Source organism: Peromyscus maniculatus, chromosome 10 (assembly GCF_049852395.1).
Source record: "Peromyscus maniculatus bairdii isolate BWxNUB_F1_BW_parent chromosome 10, HU_Pman_BW_mat_3.1, whole genome shotgun sequence".
NCBI lineage: Eukaryota > Metazoa > Chordata > Mammalia > Rodentia > Cricetidae > Peromyscus > Peromyscus maniculatus.
Genome location: NC_134861.1, coordinates 88,548,741 through 88,565,325, shown reverse-complemented (window position 1 = coordinate 88,565,325; position 16,585 = coordinate 88,548,741). Strand labels below are relative to the sequence as shown.

General features: G+C 36.5%; 1 protein-coding gene across 7 annotated transcripts in view; it reads left to right on the top strand.

Annotated features, from left to right (window-relative positions):
• Cnot6l (CCR4-NOT transcription complex subunit 6 like) overlaps positions 1–16,585 on the top strand; it is an 83,932-nt gene that overhangs the window by 16,027 nt on the left and 51,320 nt on the right. For all 7 annotated transcript variants that reach the window (XM_076546679.1, XM_076546678.1, XM_076546677.1 and 4 more), the window contains exons 2-4: positions 6,698–6,819; positions 9,441–9,627; positions 11,678–11,763. In XM_076546679.1, the coding sequence (XP_076402794.1) occupies positions 6,708–6,819; positions 9,441–9,627; positions 11,678–11,763 (385 nt within the window). In that variant the 5' untranslated portion in view covers positions 6,698–6,707. The remainder of the gene's footprint in view (positions 1–6,697; positions 6,820–9,440; positions 9,628–11,677; positions 11,764–16,585) is intronic.

The window sequence follows — 16,585 nt, the reverse complement described above, 5'->3', positions numbered from 1 at the left end:
ATTCATTATATTACATTGATTTCTGAAATGTTTTATATTGCTTTTGTGGAAAAGAACAGTATTTTATAAAAAAAATGAGAAATAGAAAAATGTATATACATTTGTCATAGTTCCAAGACCGTGAGATTTTAAATTTTTGTTTATTTGTTGTAATTTGGTTACATTTCTCCCTTCCCTTTTATCCCTCCAAACCCTCCCATAGATCCTTCCCCATTCTCCTTCAGATTCATTGCCTCTTTTTTCATTAGTTATTATTGCATGCATGTAGTATTTATATAAACATACATATTCCTAACCATAGTCTGCTGAACTTACATAGCATCACTTGTATGTATTTTTTCAGGGCTGACTGGCATTGGACAACCAATGGGTATGGTCTTCCCTGGCGAGGGCCGTCTCCTCTGCTCCCTGCTTACTCAGTTGCTTGTAGTTCTTTGTGTAGGGTTGAAGAGTTGTGGGCTTTTCCTGGTCTGTCTGGTTTGTCATGTTTGTTAATATCTCTCGTTCAGCTCATGTTTGGGCAGTTCTGTTGGTGAGACTTAACACGTGTAGGTTCTGATGTTACTAACAATCTTACAGCAAACTCCCTGATCCTCTGGCTCTTACAGTCTTTCTACCCCATCTGCAATGTTCCCTGAGCCTTAGGTGTGGGAATGTCTTGTAGATGAATTCATTGATACTGAGCTGCACAACTCTGCGTATTGATTGGTTGTGGTTTTCAGCCTTGGTCTTCAATGGAAGAAGTTTTTTTTTTGATGATATCTGTGGGTATAAGGACAATTGTTTATAGGTTGTTATTAGGAATTAGTATGCTAGTTTAGTAAATTGGTGATTGTCGATTCTCCTCGAGTAACCATAATTTTACTAGCACTGAGTAGCTAGCTAGATTTTTAGTACCAGATCATTGGTGTGGTTCATAGGCATCATAAATGGGTAGAAGCTTACATGGTCCCTTCTAATACCACGAAAGCTACTCCACAGGGAGTAGGAATTCAGGTTCCTTCCAACTCTGGGTCTCTGGGCCCTGTTTCTGAAGTGCATGGTGTCTTTAACAATAGGGACTTAACCTTGTACTTCCTAGGAGTTACCAAGGACAATAGCAATAGGCTGCAAGTTTTGGGAGTCTGTTAGATATCCCTGGTATTGATTTGTTTGTTTTGGCTTATTTTTAGGACAAAGGAAACAGTTTTGTCATGGGTTTTTATCTAAATGTTTCTAAAATGTTACATTCTTATGCTTTTTTGTCAAAACTAACTTCAAAATAAAGTTTAAGAAAAAAATGTAGCATTTTTCTCAGTTGTAATAGTGGATATGGATTGTGTGTAATTAAGTTTCAAAAATTGATAACAAATACCATTCTTTGACTCTATAGTTACCTGTTATTCCTAGTATGTTAAAAGTGTATACTGTTACTATTTTGCATTGTCTAGCTAATGGAACAAAATTGTGTTTTTTAAGTAACAGAACTAGACATTTGCTTCTTTGTGACCTTTAATGAGTTTGTTATGGAGGCATTTCTACTCTAGGACTAAAATTTGGAAGAACATTATATTTTGTGTGTTTTGTTGCTTTTGTGGATTGTCTACCTGCCAAGAAAACAGAAATTGAAGTGAAAGGTTCTGGGGCATTTGTAGGAAATGAACAAATAAATTTAGTTTCTTCTGATAAAATAAAGGTTTCTCTTTCAGTGGGCAGCTTTGTTTTTGCTTTGGGCCATAGCATGGAAACATTGTTGACTCAGAGCTTTTGTAAGTTCTCAAGTTGTTTATTCTTTTAACCATTTATTTTAGGAACTATTTTAAAGTCATTACCTCTACCTTTTAAACCTTGTTTGTTCAGTACAAAGCATTACCTTTTGATAGGGGTTTGTATGAGTAGATTGGATATTTTGGTGAGAAATTAATCATGCCCCTGTCCTTCTCCAAAGGTTGATCTTTATGTTTAATGCTGTTTTGAATGATTGTGAGTCAGCATTGAATCTTTCCTTTGAACCCTTTCATAATAAGATATGGAACCTTTTCCTTTATGGTTTTTCAATGTTATTCTGGACAGTTTGGTTATTGAAATTTTTCTGTTTTACTTCACTGTTTCAAGTGGAGACTTCAGATTTAGCTAATGCTTTTCCACATTCTATACTTTGGTTCTCAGAAAAGTAATAATTAATTTTATTACCTCTTTCTAGATTACTGTTTTCATCTAACACTGGAACATTGTATAATTTGGTTCGTGTCAAAAAAATATGGGACAGTTATTACAGATTATTCTTAGGCTTTTGTATTCAAGGTTTAACTTAACATATTTTATCAGAAAAATAAAGTGATACAAAAGGTTATGCATCATGAAAACAGTTTATTAGTTAAACTTAGTTTTTATACTGTTTTCTAGAAATTGAAATAAATAGTAACTTAAATTACTGTTTCCTTTTTTTTTTTTAGATACAGTATAACCTTCTTAGTTTATATATGAATGTTGTTTTGTTTAAGGCCTTGCCTGACCTAGAACTCTGTATGTAGCACAGACTAGACTAGCTTTGAATGTACAGAGATCCATCTGCCTCTGCCTCCTGAGTGCTGAGATTAAAGGCATGTGCTACCACAACTACCATAGGTAATTGTTTATCTAAACAAAATTTTGTGAAGTATGACTAAAGTCACTGATTTCATATATGATCTGAGATAAAGCATGAAATCGGAAGGAAAAAGGAAGATTTTGTATGAATTGTTTTGTTGCTTCCTGTTTTTGGTCCTTCTCTGTTTAAACATGTTGGGCCAAATGTAGTTCTTTAATGGACTTGTCTATATGTGATCCCTTTATAGGCACTCTTGTAGTTTGTCTCATTTTGGGTCTAAATATAATTTATGGTTGACTTTGTTTATAGGAACAGAGATGCTATCATTTCTAGGATTATCTGAAGAAAAAAAACTTGGTAATATAGGATTGTGTTTGTCCATTTTCCAGGTTATGCTGCCATTGGATTTAGTGGTACACTTTTCTATGTGCATAACTTGCTAGTGATGAGTTCTCTTAAGAGAACCATTCATAGTTTTCTGGACCTTTCCACATCAGTCATTAATTAAGAAAATGCCCTGCCAGGTGGTGGCGGTGGCGCACGCCTTTAATCCCAGCACTTGGGAGGCAGAGGCAGGCTGATCTCTGTGAGTTGGAGGCCAGCCTGGTCTCCAAAGTGAGTTCCAGGAAAGGCGCAAAGCTACACAGAGAAACCCTGTCTCGAAAAACCAAAAAGAAGGAGGAGGAGGAGGAGGAGGAGGAGGAGGAGGAGCAGCAGCAGCAGCAGCAGCTGCCGCTGCCCTGCAAGCTTGCCTATAAGACAGTTTTAAAAAGGAATTTCCTCAATTAAGATTTCCTCATCCCAGATATGTCTAGGTTTCTGCAAGTTCACAAAAACCAACCAGTACAGAGGTATTTTCTCAACTGAGGTGTCCTCTTTTCAGATGACCCTATCTAGCTTCTGTCAAGTTGGTAAAAAAAAATCTAACCAACACAATGTATAATATTGATCATATTTCTTTCCTGTTAAGTTTTATAAAAATGATATAACATTAATGAAACATGCTTTTCATTCATCCTTACTATAGATAAGGATTGTGTATCGTGTTTGAATCTAGGTCTGTTTGATTTGCTTAATACTTACTGTTATGTAATCTTAGAATGGAAAAATGCCCACAGAATTCACATGTGTTATATTATATATAAAATAAAGCTTTCATTTTCTGAAAACTTTGAGAAATATTTAAAATAAGCCAAATGTGGTAGAAATCAAGTTTTTCTCTTTGTGAAAAATGCTTATATTCTTTGTGTTTTATAAGTAATTATGCACACATTTATGGAAAAATAGGGTTTATTATTATTACTAGAATTTTGGGGTTCTCACTGGGTTGCCAGATGATACAGAGAACATCAGGGGCCCCCTTTGGACTTTTGTTGTCATAAATAAAAGAATTTAGGAATGAACTTAAATGGAAGCTCAAGGACAATTTTATCGAAGTTTAAAGAAAGAACATCCTAGGGTAGGCAAGCTGTAAATCCTTAGTAGGTGCCTGGAGAAGGGAAGGAAAAAAGCCATGCCCTGGAGGTCAGACCCATTCCAGCCATATCGAAGGGAAGAGAGCTTTAGGAAAAAAGTAAGGAAATCTAAAGTATCAGAAAAGCATATTTACCTTCTGGGCTGCACCCAAAAGAAAGATAAAGAAAAGAAAATGGAGAAGTTGAACCTTTCTAACTCAGGTCTCAGGAAAGTAGACAGACTGATCAGACCTCGTAGTAGCTTATAGTGACTGCAAGAGGTAGGGAGCCGAAATTCTGGGAAGGAAGAATGTAGATAGTACTTAGTAAAGGAAAGTTTATGGCATCTATCACTTTAGCTTGACTTAAGTTGATCCTGCCTTTGTAGGTGTGGTCCCTTGGCCAGGTGATTGACTTGGCCCAACTGGAATGTTAGGTCTCCACCTAGGCTAGAGATTCAGTTCTCTTGACTAGAAGGATTTTTTTCTTCTTTAACATTGTAACTCCAAATAACATAATATGATGAGATTAGAATTGAAGAGTTAACCTAGAGACTGGGGATAAATAACCAATGTGGAAAACTTGACCTCTATTCCTTTAAGTAGAGGGAAAACTGACATGAGAAATTTTGATTGTGGTCTTAAACGAGTTTTGATTTCTTGGTACGTGATGGAATACTACTATACTTTATTTTCAATATGCAGCAAATTTTACATCTCCTGAAAGTAACTCTTAGATTTGGAATACTGTTTCTTAACTTAAAAATAGCAAGAGATTTGGATACTTGGTTTAAGGGCACATGTGAGAAAGAACAAAGAACACTGAGCAGAGACACAACTGTAGAGCTGAGGAAAACTGCAGCCTAGTGGGAGAACTCTTCCATGGCAGGTGCCAGGTCACTGACACATGAAAGTCAAGTCAACTGTAACTATGTCATTTGTAATAAGGATAGCATGTAGATCCTGAATTAGACACATGTGGCTTTTTCATTTGCTAGTTTTGATCTGAAGTGAATTTTATCTTTTGTCTGCTATCAAAGCAGTAAGTTTTGTATTGGACCCCTTGAATAAAGTTATTTTCAAGGCTTTTTGTCATCTGCTTAATACTTAGCACATTTGAAGTGGTTTTATGATTGATTTAGTTACCATTGATGATTATTCTGTGATTAGGAAGACAATCACATGATTTTTGTTTAGTTGGCATGGTTCTGTAATTTATCTAGTTAAGGACTTCTGAGGATAAAAAGGAGCAACAATTACCTCAGAACAACAGGTGTAAATTTAGATTGACTCAGGCAAATCAAGATATGCACTTACCTGACTAGGATGTGTTGATGTTATTTGATGGCAAGTAACAGAAGACAAACCTCAGCTTGCTGTGGTAAGGGAAGCATACTGGGCATGGGTGCTGCATGTGTGATTTATTGAGAAATCTGTCTGTCCTTTTTCTGTTTTCTAGACTAACTTATGAGGTCAGCTTTTCTTGTAGTTGGATGGCTATATGGAACTATCTGGGTTATAGCCTTCTTTGTTTATGATCAGCGGGAAAGAGGATCCTGCTTCTTCGACAAACAGAAGGGGTCTTGAGCATTGTCTAAACCAATGCCAGGGTCAAGGGGAAAGCCATGTGCTGTTATGTTAGTCTTAGGTATGAGATATCTGGGTGTTACTCAAATGGGAGGATAGAGTTACAGTACTCTTAGATTAGTTGACCTTCCATTAAGGAAACTAGTTGTAAGATCAGCTTTTCTAGGAAAGCAGTGCAGCTTGGCACAGGGGAAGGAATTGGGGAGCAACACTGTTTTCTGAAGTCTAGTGCGGTTGTGTATTTGCATTTTCCCTTAGGCATCTGTTAAAGAGTTTCTCCAAAAGCTTAGAATATTGTAGTGTTTTTCTTCAAGTGAGAATATGTAGTATAAAATGATTTAACTAGCTTGGTGGTTTGGTTAGAGTACACCAAGACAGATTTCTGGGGTGGGGGTAGCAACAGCATGTTGGAGGCTTTGAGGTGACTTCAGGCCACAGCACCAGAGAAGTGTGGTGGGATCTCTGAGGAGAATCAGAGCCTACTTGTCAGAGGAGGGAGATTATTCCTACACCTTTTGAGGATGGGGAGGTTCACTAGAGGCTGCAGCCAGGAAACAGGGAAGAGGTAGGCAAAGGGAGAGAAAAAGAAAACTTAGCACCTTCTTTTTCCTTTTTTGGTACTATATTATTAATTTAATTTTTTATTTGCTCATATTCTCCCCCCATACAGGGATTTCCCCCTTTCCCCCAAATGACTAATTTCCTCAAATAATTATAATAATTACAACTTTAAAGAAGCAGTGTGTGTGGGGGTGGGGTGTCAGATGACAACTTTCCAAAGTTGGTGGCGTCCTTCTACCATGGGTTTCGGGCTTGAACTCATTTCGTTAAGATTATGGAATAGAGCCGGGCGGTGGTGGCGCACGCCTTTAATCCCAGCACTCGGGAGGCAGAGGCGGGCGGATCTCTGTGAGTTCGAGGCCAGCCTGGGCTACCAAGTGAGCTCTAGGAAAGGCGCAAAGCTACACAGAGAAACCCTGTCTTGAAAAACCAAAAAAAAAAAAAAAAGATTATGGAATAGGCACTTTAACTGCCTGAGCCATCTTTGCCGGCCATGACTGTAATAATTATTGATATTTTTTTCACAGACTAATAGGGATGCCAAAGGAAAAATATGATCCTCCAGATCCTCGCAGAATTTATACCATCATGTCAGCAGAGGAGGTAGCCAATGGGAAAAAATCTCACTGGGCAGAATTAGAAATCTCGGGTGAGTGGAATTTGAAGCGTTTTATGTGGAGTATAATAGCAAGAATTGGTAAGAGTGTTACCATATTTATAGGCTGTTTGTTGTCTTTTAGCTGAATGAACTAATTGGAAATGTGTAAGAATCCTGAGGCACTTAGTGCTTCTTTGATCTTTCTAGATATTTTCCCTTTCGCTTGAGATTGTTTTGATCAAGAGTAACCATCTATGGTTAAAGATATTCAGAACTCAATTTCTGAGTAAAATTAGGTTCTATAATAAATTTTGTGTTGACTTTTCCAGAGTAATTTTTTTCAAATTAAAATTTTTGCTATCCTTCTATTATCTCAGTGCTGGCAAAGAAGGAAGCCTGAACTCCATCTGTGTAGCAGTGCCTGCTGGCTGCGAGTAGGGCATACTTAGAATTTGTTGAAGTAGAATATGATTTGAAACACTTGTAACCCCATCTGAAAGTGAGAAAAACATCAAATTAAAAGTGAAGGACATTGTATAAGATACCTAACTGAAACACTTCAAAGTTACCAGGATTGTGAAAAACAGCAACAGAAAGGAAGTACCTTAAGTCACAGGAGGGTTAAAGAGACATAATTAAAACAGCCTGAATTGAGTTTCAAGAACAAAAACATATAAAAACTGGTAAATTCCTAATAAAGCCTGAGTTTGTTACTATGACTGTATCAGTGTTGGCTTCTTACTTATGATAAATATACCATGGAATATAAGACTCTAACATTAGGGGATAGCAAAGTACTTATAAGAACCCCACGTACATACAAGAAGCCAAAGGTTGGCTTCTACCCAGTAGATACCCCAGAGTACTCCTTTAGTTGTATCAACCCAAAATACCAAAGTCAGTCCTTCCTGATTGAGACCTTTGTGTTAAATCCTTGTTAGCACAAGTTTCGCTTTTACTCACAGCCTCATCATTGAATACTTTGTTTTTGTACTAAAATATAAAATCCTAGTTGACACTTTGTGTTTGAATAAATAGCAGGAAAGAGTTTGTGGTAGAAAAAAACCCTGAATAGAAATAAACATTGAGTTTAGTTATATAAAAAAAATAACATTATCCCTTTGAGATTTTGTGTTCTCTATATTCTCTCATCTGAATCTTTTTGGAAAGTGATAAATGTATATGGGTCTGAAGAGATGGCTCAGCTGTTAAGAGCACACACTGCTCTTATAAAGGACATAAGTTTGGTTCCCAGCACCCACATCAGGTGGCTTGCAGGCATCTCTAACTTCAGCTCCTAGGGAATCTCAGGACTCGGCAGCACTTGCAGCCATGGGCACATACCCATACAAACACATGGATACTCACTTACCTAAAAGCAAAACAAGTAGTAAAAACTGTTGCTTTGCTTCTATAAAATTTATAAAATAATTTTATATAAATTATGCTTTATATAATTATAAACAGGCCTGGGATGTGTCTCAGCTGGTAGAGTGCTTGCCTAGCATTTGTAAAGCCTTGGCTTAGAATCAATTCCTAGCACCAAATAAACTGGGATGGTGGTGCATGCTTGTAATTCTATCGTTTGGGAGGTAGAGGCAAGAAAATCAAGAAGTTAGGGGTCCATCCTCAGTTACATAGCAAGTTTGAGGCCATTCAGGGTTACATGAGATTCCATCACAAAACCAGAACACTGACAACTCAGAAGATAGTTAACATCTCATTTTAGAAACCCTGAGGCTCGGTGATTTGCCTAGACCTGTATTGCTAATAAGTGATACAAAATCGGAACTCTGAAGCAGGTCTTCTGATTTAGTGCATGCTTTATGCCCAGTTGCTCACAGGCATTGTTGTGAAACATATTTCTTTGAATATGTTGCACTTAATGTAAAATCTTAAGCTACAGTTGTTAATCTCTAACTATAACATCAGAAACCTAGGAAGATGTTTCCTTTGAGGACACAGTGATTTTCCTGATGGCTAATCTAAGGTTGGTTCTAAATAATAATAATTACTTGTTTATTTTAAGTTTGTTGATCAACCCACGCCCTGGATCTAGATACATCTTACACTCATAATTTTTATGGAGTGGATATAGACTGTTATGACTCTTTAAAAAAAATAAAAGCTCATGTCTATTTTATCACCAAAGTTTAATTCAACCTCAACTTTTATCCTTCACATTTGGCTTTGAGAGAGGTCTCGGTCGGTCTGTCTCTCTCTCTCTCTCTCTCTCTCTCTCTCTCTCTCTCTCTCTCTCTCTCTCTCTTTTGGTTTTTCGAGACAGGGTTTCTCTGCGTAGCTTCGCGCCTTTCCTGGAGCTCACTTGGTAGCTCAGGCTGGCCTCGAACTCACAGAGATCCGCCTGGCTCTGCCTCCCGAGTGCTGGGATTAAAGGCGTGCGCCACCAACGCCCGGCTCTCTCTCTCTCTCTTGTTCTCTGTTTCTTCTTTCTTTCTCTTTCCATTTCTCCATTCCATGAAAAAGAGTGACTTGAAAATGGAGTGAAGTTAAAGGAGGCCATTAGCAATCACATAGCTTCAAATCCAAAGTTAAAATGTCAAAGATACGGTATCTGTGTGTATTTGCTGCCTTTCCTAGCACTTACCAGTTCTTGGGATTCAAGTTTTGTCTTGGGTCTAGAGTTTATGCTTTCATATTTTGCCTTTTAGGTAGAGTGCGGAGCTTAAGTACATCACTTTGGTCATTGACACACTTGACAGCGCTGCACCTAAATGACAATAACCTTGCTCGCATTCCACCTGATATTGCCAAGCTTCATAATCTGGTTTACCTGGATCTGTCATCCAATAAACTCAGAAGTTTACCAGCAGAACTAGGAAACATGGTGTCTCTCAGGTGAGGAAACATTAAAGACACGATTCATTATATAAAGTTACAAATTTGCCAAATAAGAAAGTTATGGGATGTTATTTTTATGGTGGGATTTCCATGTCTGTGAAGACCAGAACATAGGAGTGGTCTTAAAGCCCAGTGCGAGTTGGCCTCCATTTAATCTTTCTTTCCCTTTGCATTGTAGGTTCCTGCTACTAATTTTTTTTTGACAGATTTGAGGTAGGGGGAGGTCAAAATTCTTCCTTAGAGTCAAGTCTGATAAGACTAATCAGAAATACTTGAGAAAATATCATTTGCTTATAAATGAAACTCTTAGGAACAAACTTCTGTTTATAAATATATGCTTTTATTACAACTTGATTAAAATGGATTTATAGTTCAAGGATCTTTAAGTCTTCCCTTTGAGGCAGGGTCTTGCTGTGGTGCCCCAACTGGCCTCAGCTTGCAGCAGTTCTGCTCTAGCCTCTCATGTCTGAGGACTGCAGGCATGTGCCACTACATTGGTGAGATTTCCTACAGGAGAAAACATTTTAGGACCTTATTAACTGTTTCCAGAATAAGAATTTTTTTTTTTTTTTTTTTTTTTTTTGGTTTTTTTCGAGACAGGGTTTCTCTGTGTAGCTTTGCGCCTTTCCTGGAGCTCACTTGGTAGCCCAGGCTGGCCTCGAACTCACAAAGATCCGCCTGGCTCTGCCTCCCGAGTGCTGGGATTAAAGGCGTGCGCCACCACGCCCGGCCAGAATAAGAATTTTTTATCTTACCTATTGAGTAACAATTTTGCTGTTGTTGTTAGGTGTGTATTTATTATTTATATTTTGTTTTTCTATCCTGACTATAATAGTAACAGTTTTTTAGAAGTTGCTCTTACATGTTTAAAATTAATAACTGTTGTTTTGTTTATTTGTTCTTTTACCACCCCATAACTGGGTTATGTGAATGCTTATTTTTTTGTACTTTACTAATGAAGGTGTTATTTTTTTCATAATCCGTTAAAAATTTCTGTAACAAATTTAGTTCCTATCTGTGTTGTGTCTTGCTCTTCTGTGTTTGTCTTTATTGACCTGTTCCTATCTTTTCTGTTTTGTGCTTTAGTACATATATTCTATATTAGTGATTGTTCTTCAGAGTACATTTTGTTTTTCATATTTTGCTTTTTTTTTTTAATAACATGTTTATGTGAGTGAATTCGCACATGTCAACAGCTTGCATGTGAAGGTCAGAGGACAACTTGGTGGGAGTTTATTCTCTACTGTTATGTGGGTCTTGTGGATCAAGCTTAGGTTGTCAGGGGTGACATCAAATGTCTTTACAGACTGAGCCATCTGGCCTGCTCTTTTTTTCATGTTTAAGTATCATTAGTTTCTGCAATATACTGCCTTGTTCTGTATTTTTCTTTGTGTTTCTAAAATTTTTTTCTCACAGTATTTTGACATGACTTAGTTAAAATAGTTGACATAGGCAATTGGCTACTAATTGTTTAATCCTCAAGTGTGCTTAAAATTTTACTTTCTTCATGATGGGTGGTGGTGGTGCATACCTTTAATCTCAGTACTCAGGAGGCAGAGACAGGTGAATCTCTGAATGTGAGACCAGCCTGGTCTACGGAGCAAGTTCCAGGATAGCCAAGTCTACACATAGAAAACCCTGTCTCAAAAAAAAAAGTAAAATAAAATAAAATAAAATAAATTACTTTCTTGTATAAATTAGGCTTGGTTCAAGGTCTTACAGATTTTGGATACTAATAACATCTGTCACTTTGATTGGCATCTACTAGATGTTGTGGATGAAAGAAAAACTTGATTTAGGCTGAGATTGATGTGTAGTTCATATACCCCTGAATTTAATCTGTGCTATAGAATGAGTAAATCATAGAAATATTTAGTAATTGTAGCACTTTAATAGTAGTGTACAGCATTTGGGGATTAACATGAAGAAATACCTTGAATGTAAACATCACTTACGATGTGTTAGAAGAAAGCTAAGAATGACAAATGTAGGTATTAGTAAAGCATCTTATATTATACTGAAACCTTTAAAATTTTTTTTTAAACAGGGAATTGCTTTTAAATGACAATTATTTACGGGTTTTGCCTTATGAACTTGGCCGGCTCTTCCAGCTACAAACTCTAGGTTTAACAGGTGAGTGACTTAAAAAAAAGATATGTTAATACTTAGTATTGAAGTATTATAATGCCTTTAAAGATCTTTTTTTGAAGTATAGGTCAGTTTTGGAATGACTTTGAGAATGTGAGGAGGATTAGCTAAAGGCATTAGAAATGTAAAGGTTGAGACATTTTATCTTCTCCTGTCCACTCTCCTCCCCACTTCCCGTCCCTCCTCCCCATTTCTCTCTCCCTTTTTTTGTAAGTAAGGTTTCATACTCTGTAGCCCAGGCTAGCTTTGAAATTTCCATATTCACTCTGTATCACCACCCCCTCATTCTGGGATTACAGATGTGAACTACCACTTCCAGCTTTATTTTATTTTCTATGTGCTAAATCTTATGTAGTTAAAACAGTCACCTAGGTAGAAGTAGGATGATGAGGCAAGCCTATTCCTTTTGATTGAAAACTTATGGAATGCTTATTGTTTTATAAGCTTAGATTCATGAATTAAGAAATTAATACTTTTTCACCTATTTATTTAATAAGAATAATTCTTATGTTGTTTGGAACTTTTAGAACAACTATTTTGTACATTTTGATATTATTGATAGAGAGCCCATTAATGATAAATTAGCAATTTAAAATTGAACCTAGCAGACTTACCTTTTGAGCCAAACAACATTTTTGAAATAGCAAATGTTAGTATTGAATACTTTAACACGACTCTTTTCGTGTTAGGTTACACATTCCCAAAAATTTATGCTGTATTACCAGCTGAATGGATTATTCTGATTATTTGTTAATTTTACTCTCCTATATCTTATTAAAGTGTTAAATCTTAAAACTAGTTTTTCTAGGCCTGAGTATATAACTCAGTGGTGAAGTGCTTGCCTACCATGTGCAAGGACCGGCTTTGATCTTCAGCAACACCCAAAGCAAAACAAAAAAAGTAACTACTGTTCGGTTGGTTGTCATTGTAGTGGCATTTTTCTACTAACACAAGCTCATTAAAATCTCTTCTCTGACCAAAAGATCAGGATTGTCAGACCAGATAAAAGAAAAACAATATCAAACTTTGTGCCATTTACAGAAAAATAACAATTTGGATTAATAAAGTAAAAAAATCTTTTCAGGTATCTAATCTGTTAGTTGTTAGCTATTCTTCATCAACTAACTACAATTTAGCTTTGTTCTTGCCTATGGAGACTTCCCTCTTACTAAACTTAATTAATTCTATGGTAAATTGAGAGTGAAATGGTGTTTATTTTTCTTCTCTTTTCAGTTTTCAGTATGTATACATGTGTAACACAGTATTTTGAGGATATAATTCATTCGTGTTATTTGCACACTATACACATAGCCCGACAGTAATAGTATGGTTTTGTAGCAGTCTACTTTCTTTCCCCTTTTTTTTTCTTTTTTCTTTCTTATTTTTAAGATACCTTGCTGTGTAGCTAGGATTGACATCTCAAACTCTCAAGTGCTGGGATTATAGGTTGTGCCATTATGTCCAGCTGAGTTTCTGAATTCCAGTAGGAATGTTCATACTGTCCTCGATATTTTTCTCCCTTTTGAGGATCTGCTTTGTTTTCATTCAGATTTGTTTTCTGCTGAAGTGATTATATACAGAAGAAGGGCAAGGAACTATTAGAAAAGAAAGAAAGCTAGAGCTCTTCCTGCCTTTTAAAACTTTTTTTTTCTTAAGTAGTTAAAGGAATGTAATGTCCTTAACAAATGGTAGCTTTATATACACAGGAACATAACTTTCAAAATAATTTCTAAGTCCGTTTTTAGCTATTTTGAAGTAGTTTACATATAATGAATGAAAGAAAAGTGAACAGAGCATTTAACATAGTCTGTGAAACTTAAAAGATGATACGATGTGAGTGAGCAGCCTCTGGGATGCAACCTTGATGTCTTCATTTCTTTTTCTTCTTTGAAATCATAGTTACTGAAATTCTAATAATGATTTGTATTGTCCTGGTTTAACAAGCTCATTTTAGAAAATTATATTTTGAAATCTGAGGAATGTGTATGGAAGATAAATTATTTGAAAAATTCAGAAAGGACCAATTTTTTTATTGGCTTTACTTTTTTTCCATACAGTATAATTTTATCATAGTTTTTCTCTCCCCCAAGCCTTCCCAGATCCTACTTAGCTCCCTACAACCATAGGCATGGCCAAGATAGTAAGTTGGAGATGTTTCTTGTAAGTCACTTAAAAGTCCAATGTTGACATAGAGAGAAGCCTCAGTGGTTAAGAGTGACTCTTCCAGAGGACCAGAGTTTGGTTCCCAGAACTCATGTTAGGTGACTCGCATCTGCCTGTAACTCCAGCTTCAGGTTATCAAGCCCTCTTCTGGCCCCTGCAGGCACCTGCACACATGTGTATGTGCACTCACACAGATTACCACCCCCCAACACACACACACACACACACACACACACACACACACACACACACACACGATTAGAAAACAACTTAAAATTGTTTTATTTTTATTTTTAATTTATTTAATTTTATGAGGAGAGGGAGTGGAAGGAGGGAGGGATTTTTCCCGTGGGTTTTGTTGTTGTTGTTTGAAAAACAGTGAAAGCATTTAGAATCTAGAAGTTTCATTTTTTTTAGTTTCTCAAGATAGAGTTTCTCTGTGTAGCCCTGGCTGTCCTTTAACTCACTCTGTAGACTAGGGTGGCCTTGAACTCACAGAGGATCCACCTGCCTCTGCCTTCTGAGTGTTGGGATTAAAGGTGTGTATCACCATGCCCAGTTTTAGATGTTTCATTTCTACTTTGATAATTTTTGACATAATTTATCAGATGCCTTTACCAAAACGATACCGTATTTCTCATTTTTTAAAAAAACTAAATTTCCATTACAGTGATAACCCAACTTTTAACATACTATATGATTTATACATTGCTGAATTTAACTTGATAATGTCTGTTAAGAACTGTGATGAGAGAGCTAGTCGTAGTGGCACATACCTTTAATCCCAACACTTAAGAGGAGGGCCAATCTGTGTACAGTTGGAGGCAGAGTTTATGCTACTAACTAGCTACTTTTTGTTTGCCTACTCTTTCATGCATAGTGGCTGACATAATGCAATTGAGTAATCCTGGCTAGGGTTCAGTATATTTTAAGCAAGTAACAAATACTGTAGCAAGCTTCATAAAGCTAGTTATACTTTGCCTGGAGAACAGTTACATAGTAGTTACACTGTGGTTGCCTTGACCTATTTAGTTGCCTATATAAGCAGCTACAGAAACTTCCTAGTAGAAACAGATAGAGTTCTAAATAACGGTTGTGCACTACAAAAGCATAGGACTTGCCTCCCAAAAACACTTTTTAAGGATTTTTTTTTCTGTAATTTTGAAAATAAAGTCAACTTTGTTCTTTTCATTATTCTTACTTAAGGGTATGGTGGTTTATGTCTTTAATCTCCCAGTACTTGAGAGGCAGAGGCAGGCTGATAGTTGTGAGTTCTAAGCCAACCTGGCCTACATAGCAAGTTCAGGCCATTCAGGGATATATAGTCAATTCTGTTTCATTAAAAACAGCAGTAGCAGCAGCAGCAGCAGCAGCAGCAGCAGCAACAACAACAAATCAAAACAACAGCAAAGGAAAAACAAAAACCATTGGGCAAATTCTGTATTTTTCATATAAATTTGAGTATGATAAGTGAATTTGTTCCTTGAAAGTTCAGTAGAATATTTCTGTAAAACTATCATTACTTGTGTATGTTCTTTTGGAAAATACTTTCTCAATATATTTGTTTTTTTGTTTTTTTGTTTTTCGAGACAGGGTTTCTCTGTGTAGCTTTGCGCCTTTCCTGGAGCTCACTTGGTAGCCCAGGCTGGCCTCGAACTCACAGAGATCCGCCTGGCTCTGCCTCCCGAGTGCTGGGATTAAAGGCGTGCGCCACCAACGCCCGGCTCTCAATATATTTGTAGTTATAAGCATGATTATTAGGAATTTTAAAAAAAAATTGAATTATGTGTATTTGTGTGTGCCTGTGTGTAAGTCTGTGCTTGTGAGTGCAGTGCCCAGGAGAGCCAGAAGAGGCACTGGATCCTCTGGATCTGGAGTCACTGGTGATTGTGAGTCGTTATTTTGGATACCAGGTCCTCTGCAAAGAGCAGTATATGCTCTTAACAGCTGGGCCATCTCTCTAACATTATGATTGAGGGTTTCTAATAGTTAATTGTTCAGTTAATGGTACCAGTGCTACGAAGTAGAACCTAACTGAACTTGAACTTGAAATTCTCCTGCCTTGTCCATCGCAGTTGGCTATTTAACAGTGTGCTACCACATCCAGTTAAAATTTTAAAACATCTACTTGTATCTTGAATAAAAAGAGAAAAAGGAGAGAAAATGTACTTGTTTCTGTAATTTTGGTATATTTTTAGAGTCTATTTGTGCCTATATTACCTATCATTTTAAGCAATTTTTAAGTTTTTTTTCTATCTCAAGTTGTATCATTCACATTTACACTTTATTATTTTCAAATAAACATTTTTGGCTATATATTGTCTTATTTTGCCTTGTGTTGCATATTGTATCTATAATTGGAAATATTTTTTCTTTTTCTTTTGAAATAGTGTCTATTCATGTTATCATGCTTCCTCTAGAAATCTTGGCTCAAGTGACAAGTCTCCCTAGATATTAATCCCTTATTAGATTAACAGTTTGTAAATCTTATTTTGTAGGCTGCCTCTCTACTCTATTGATTGTTTTCATAAAGATGTAATCCCATTTTTTTGTATTTGAGGTTGTATACCAAAAATCTTCACATGTATTAGTATCTCAAAGCAATTACCCTGTATTTCTTATACTATCATAGTTTTGTATAGTA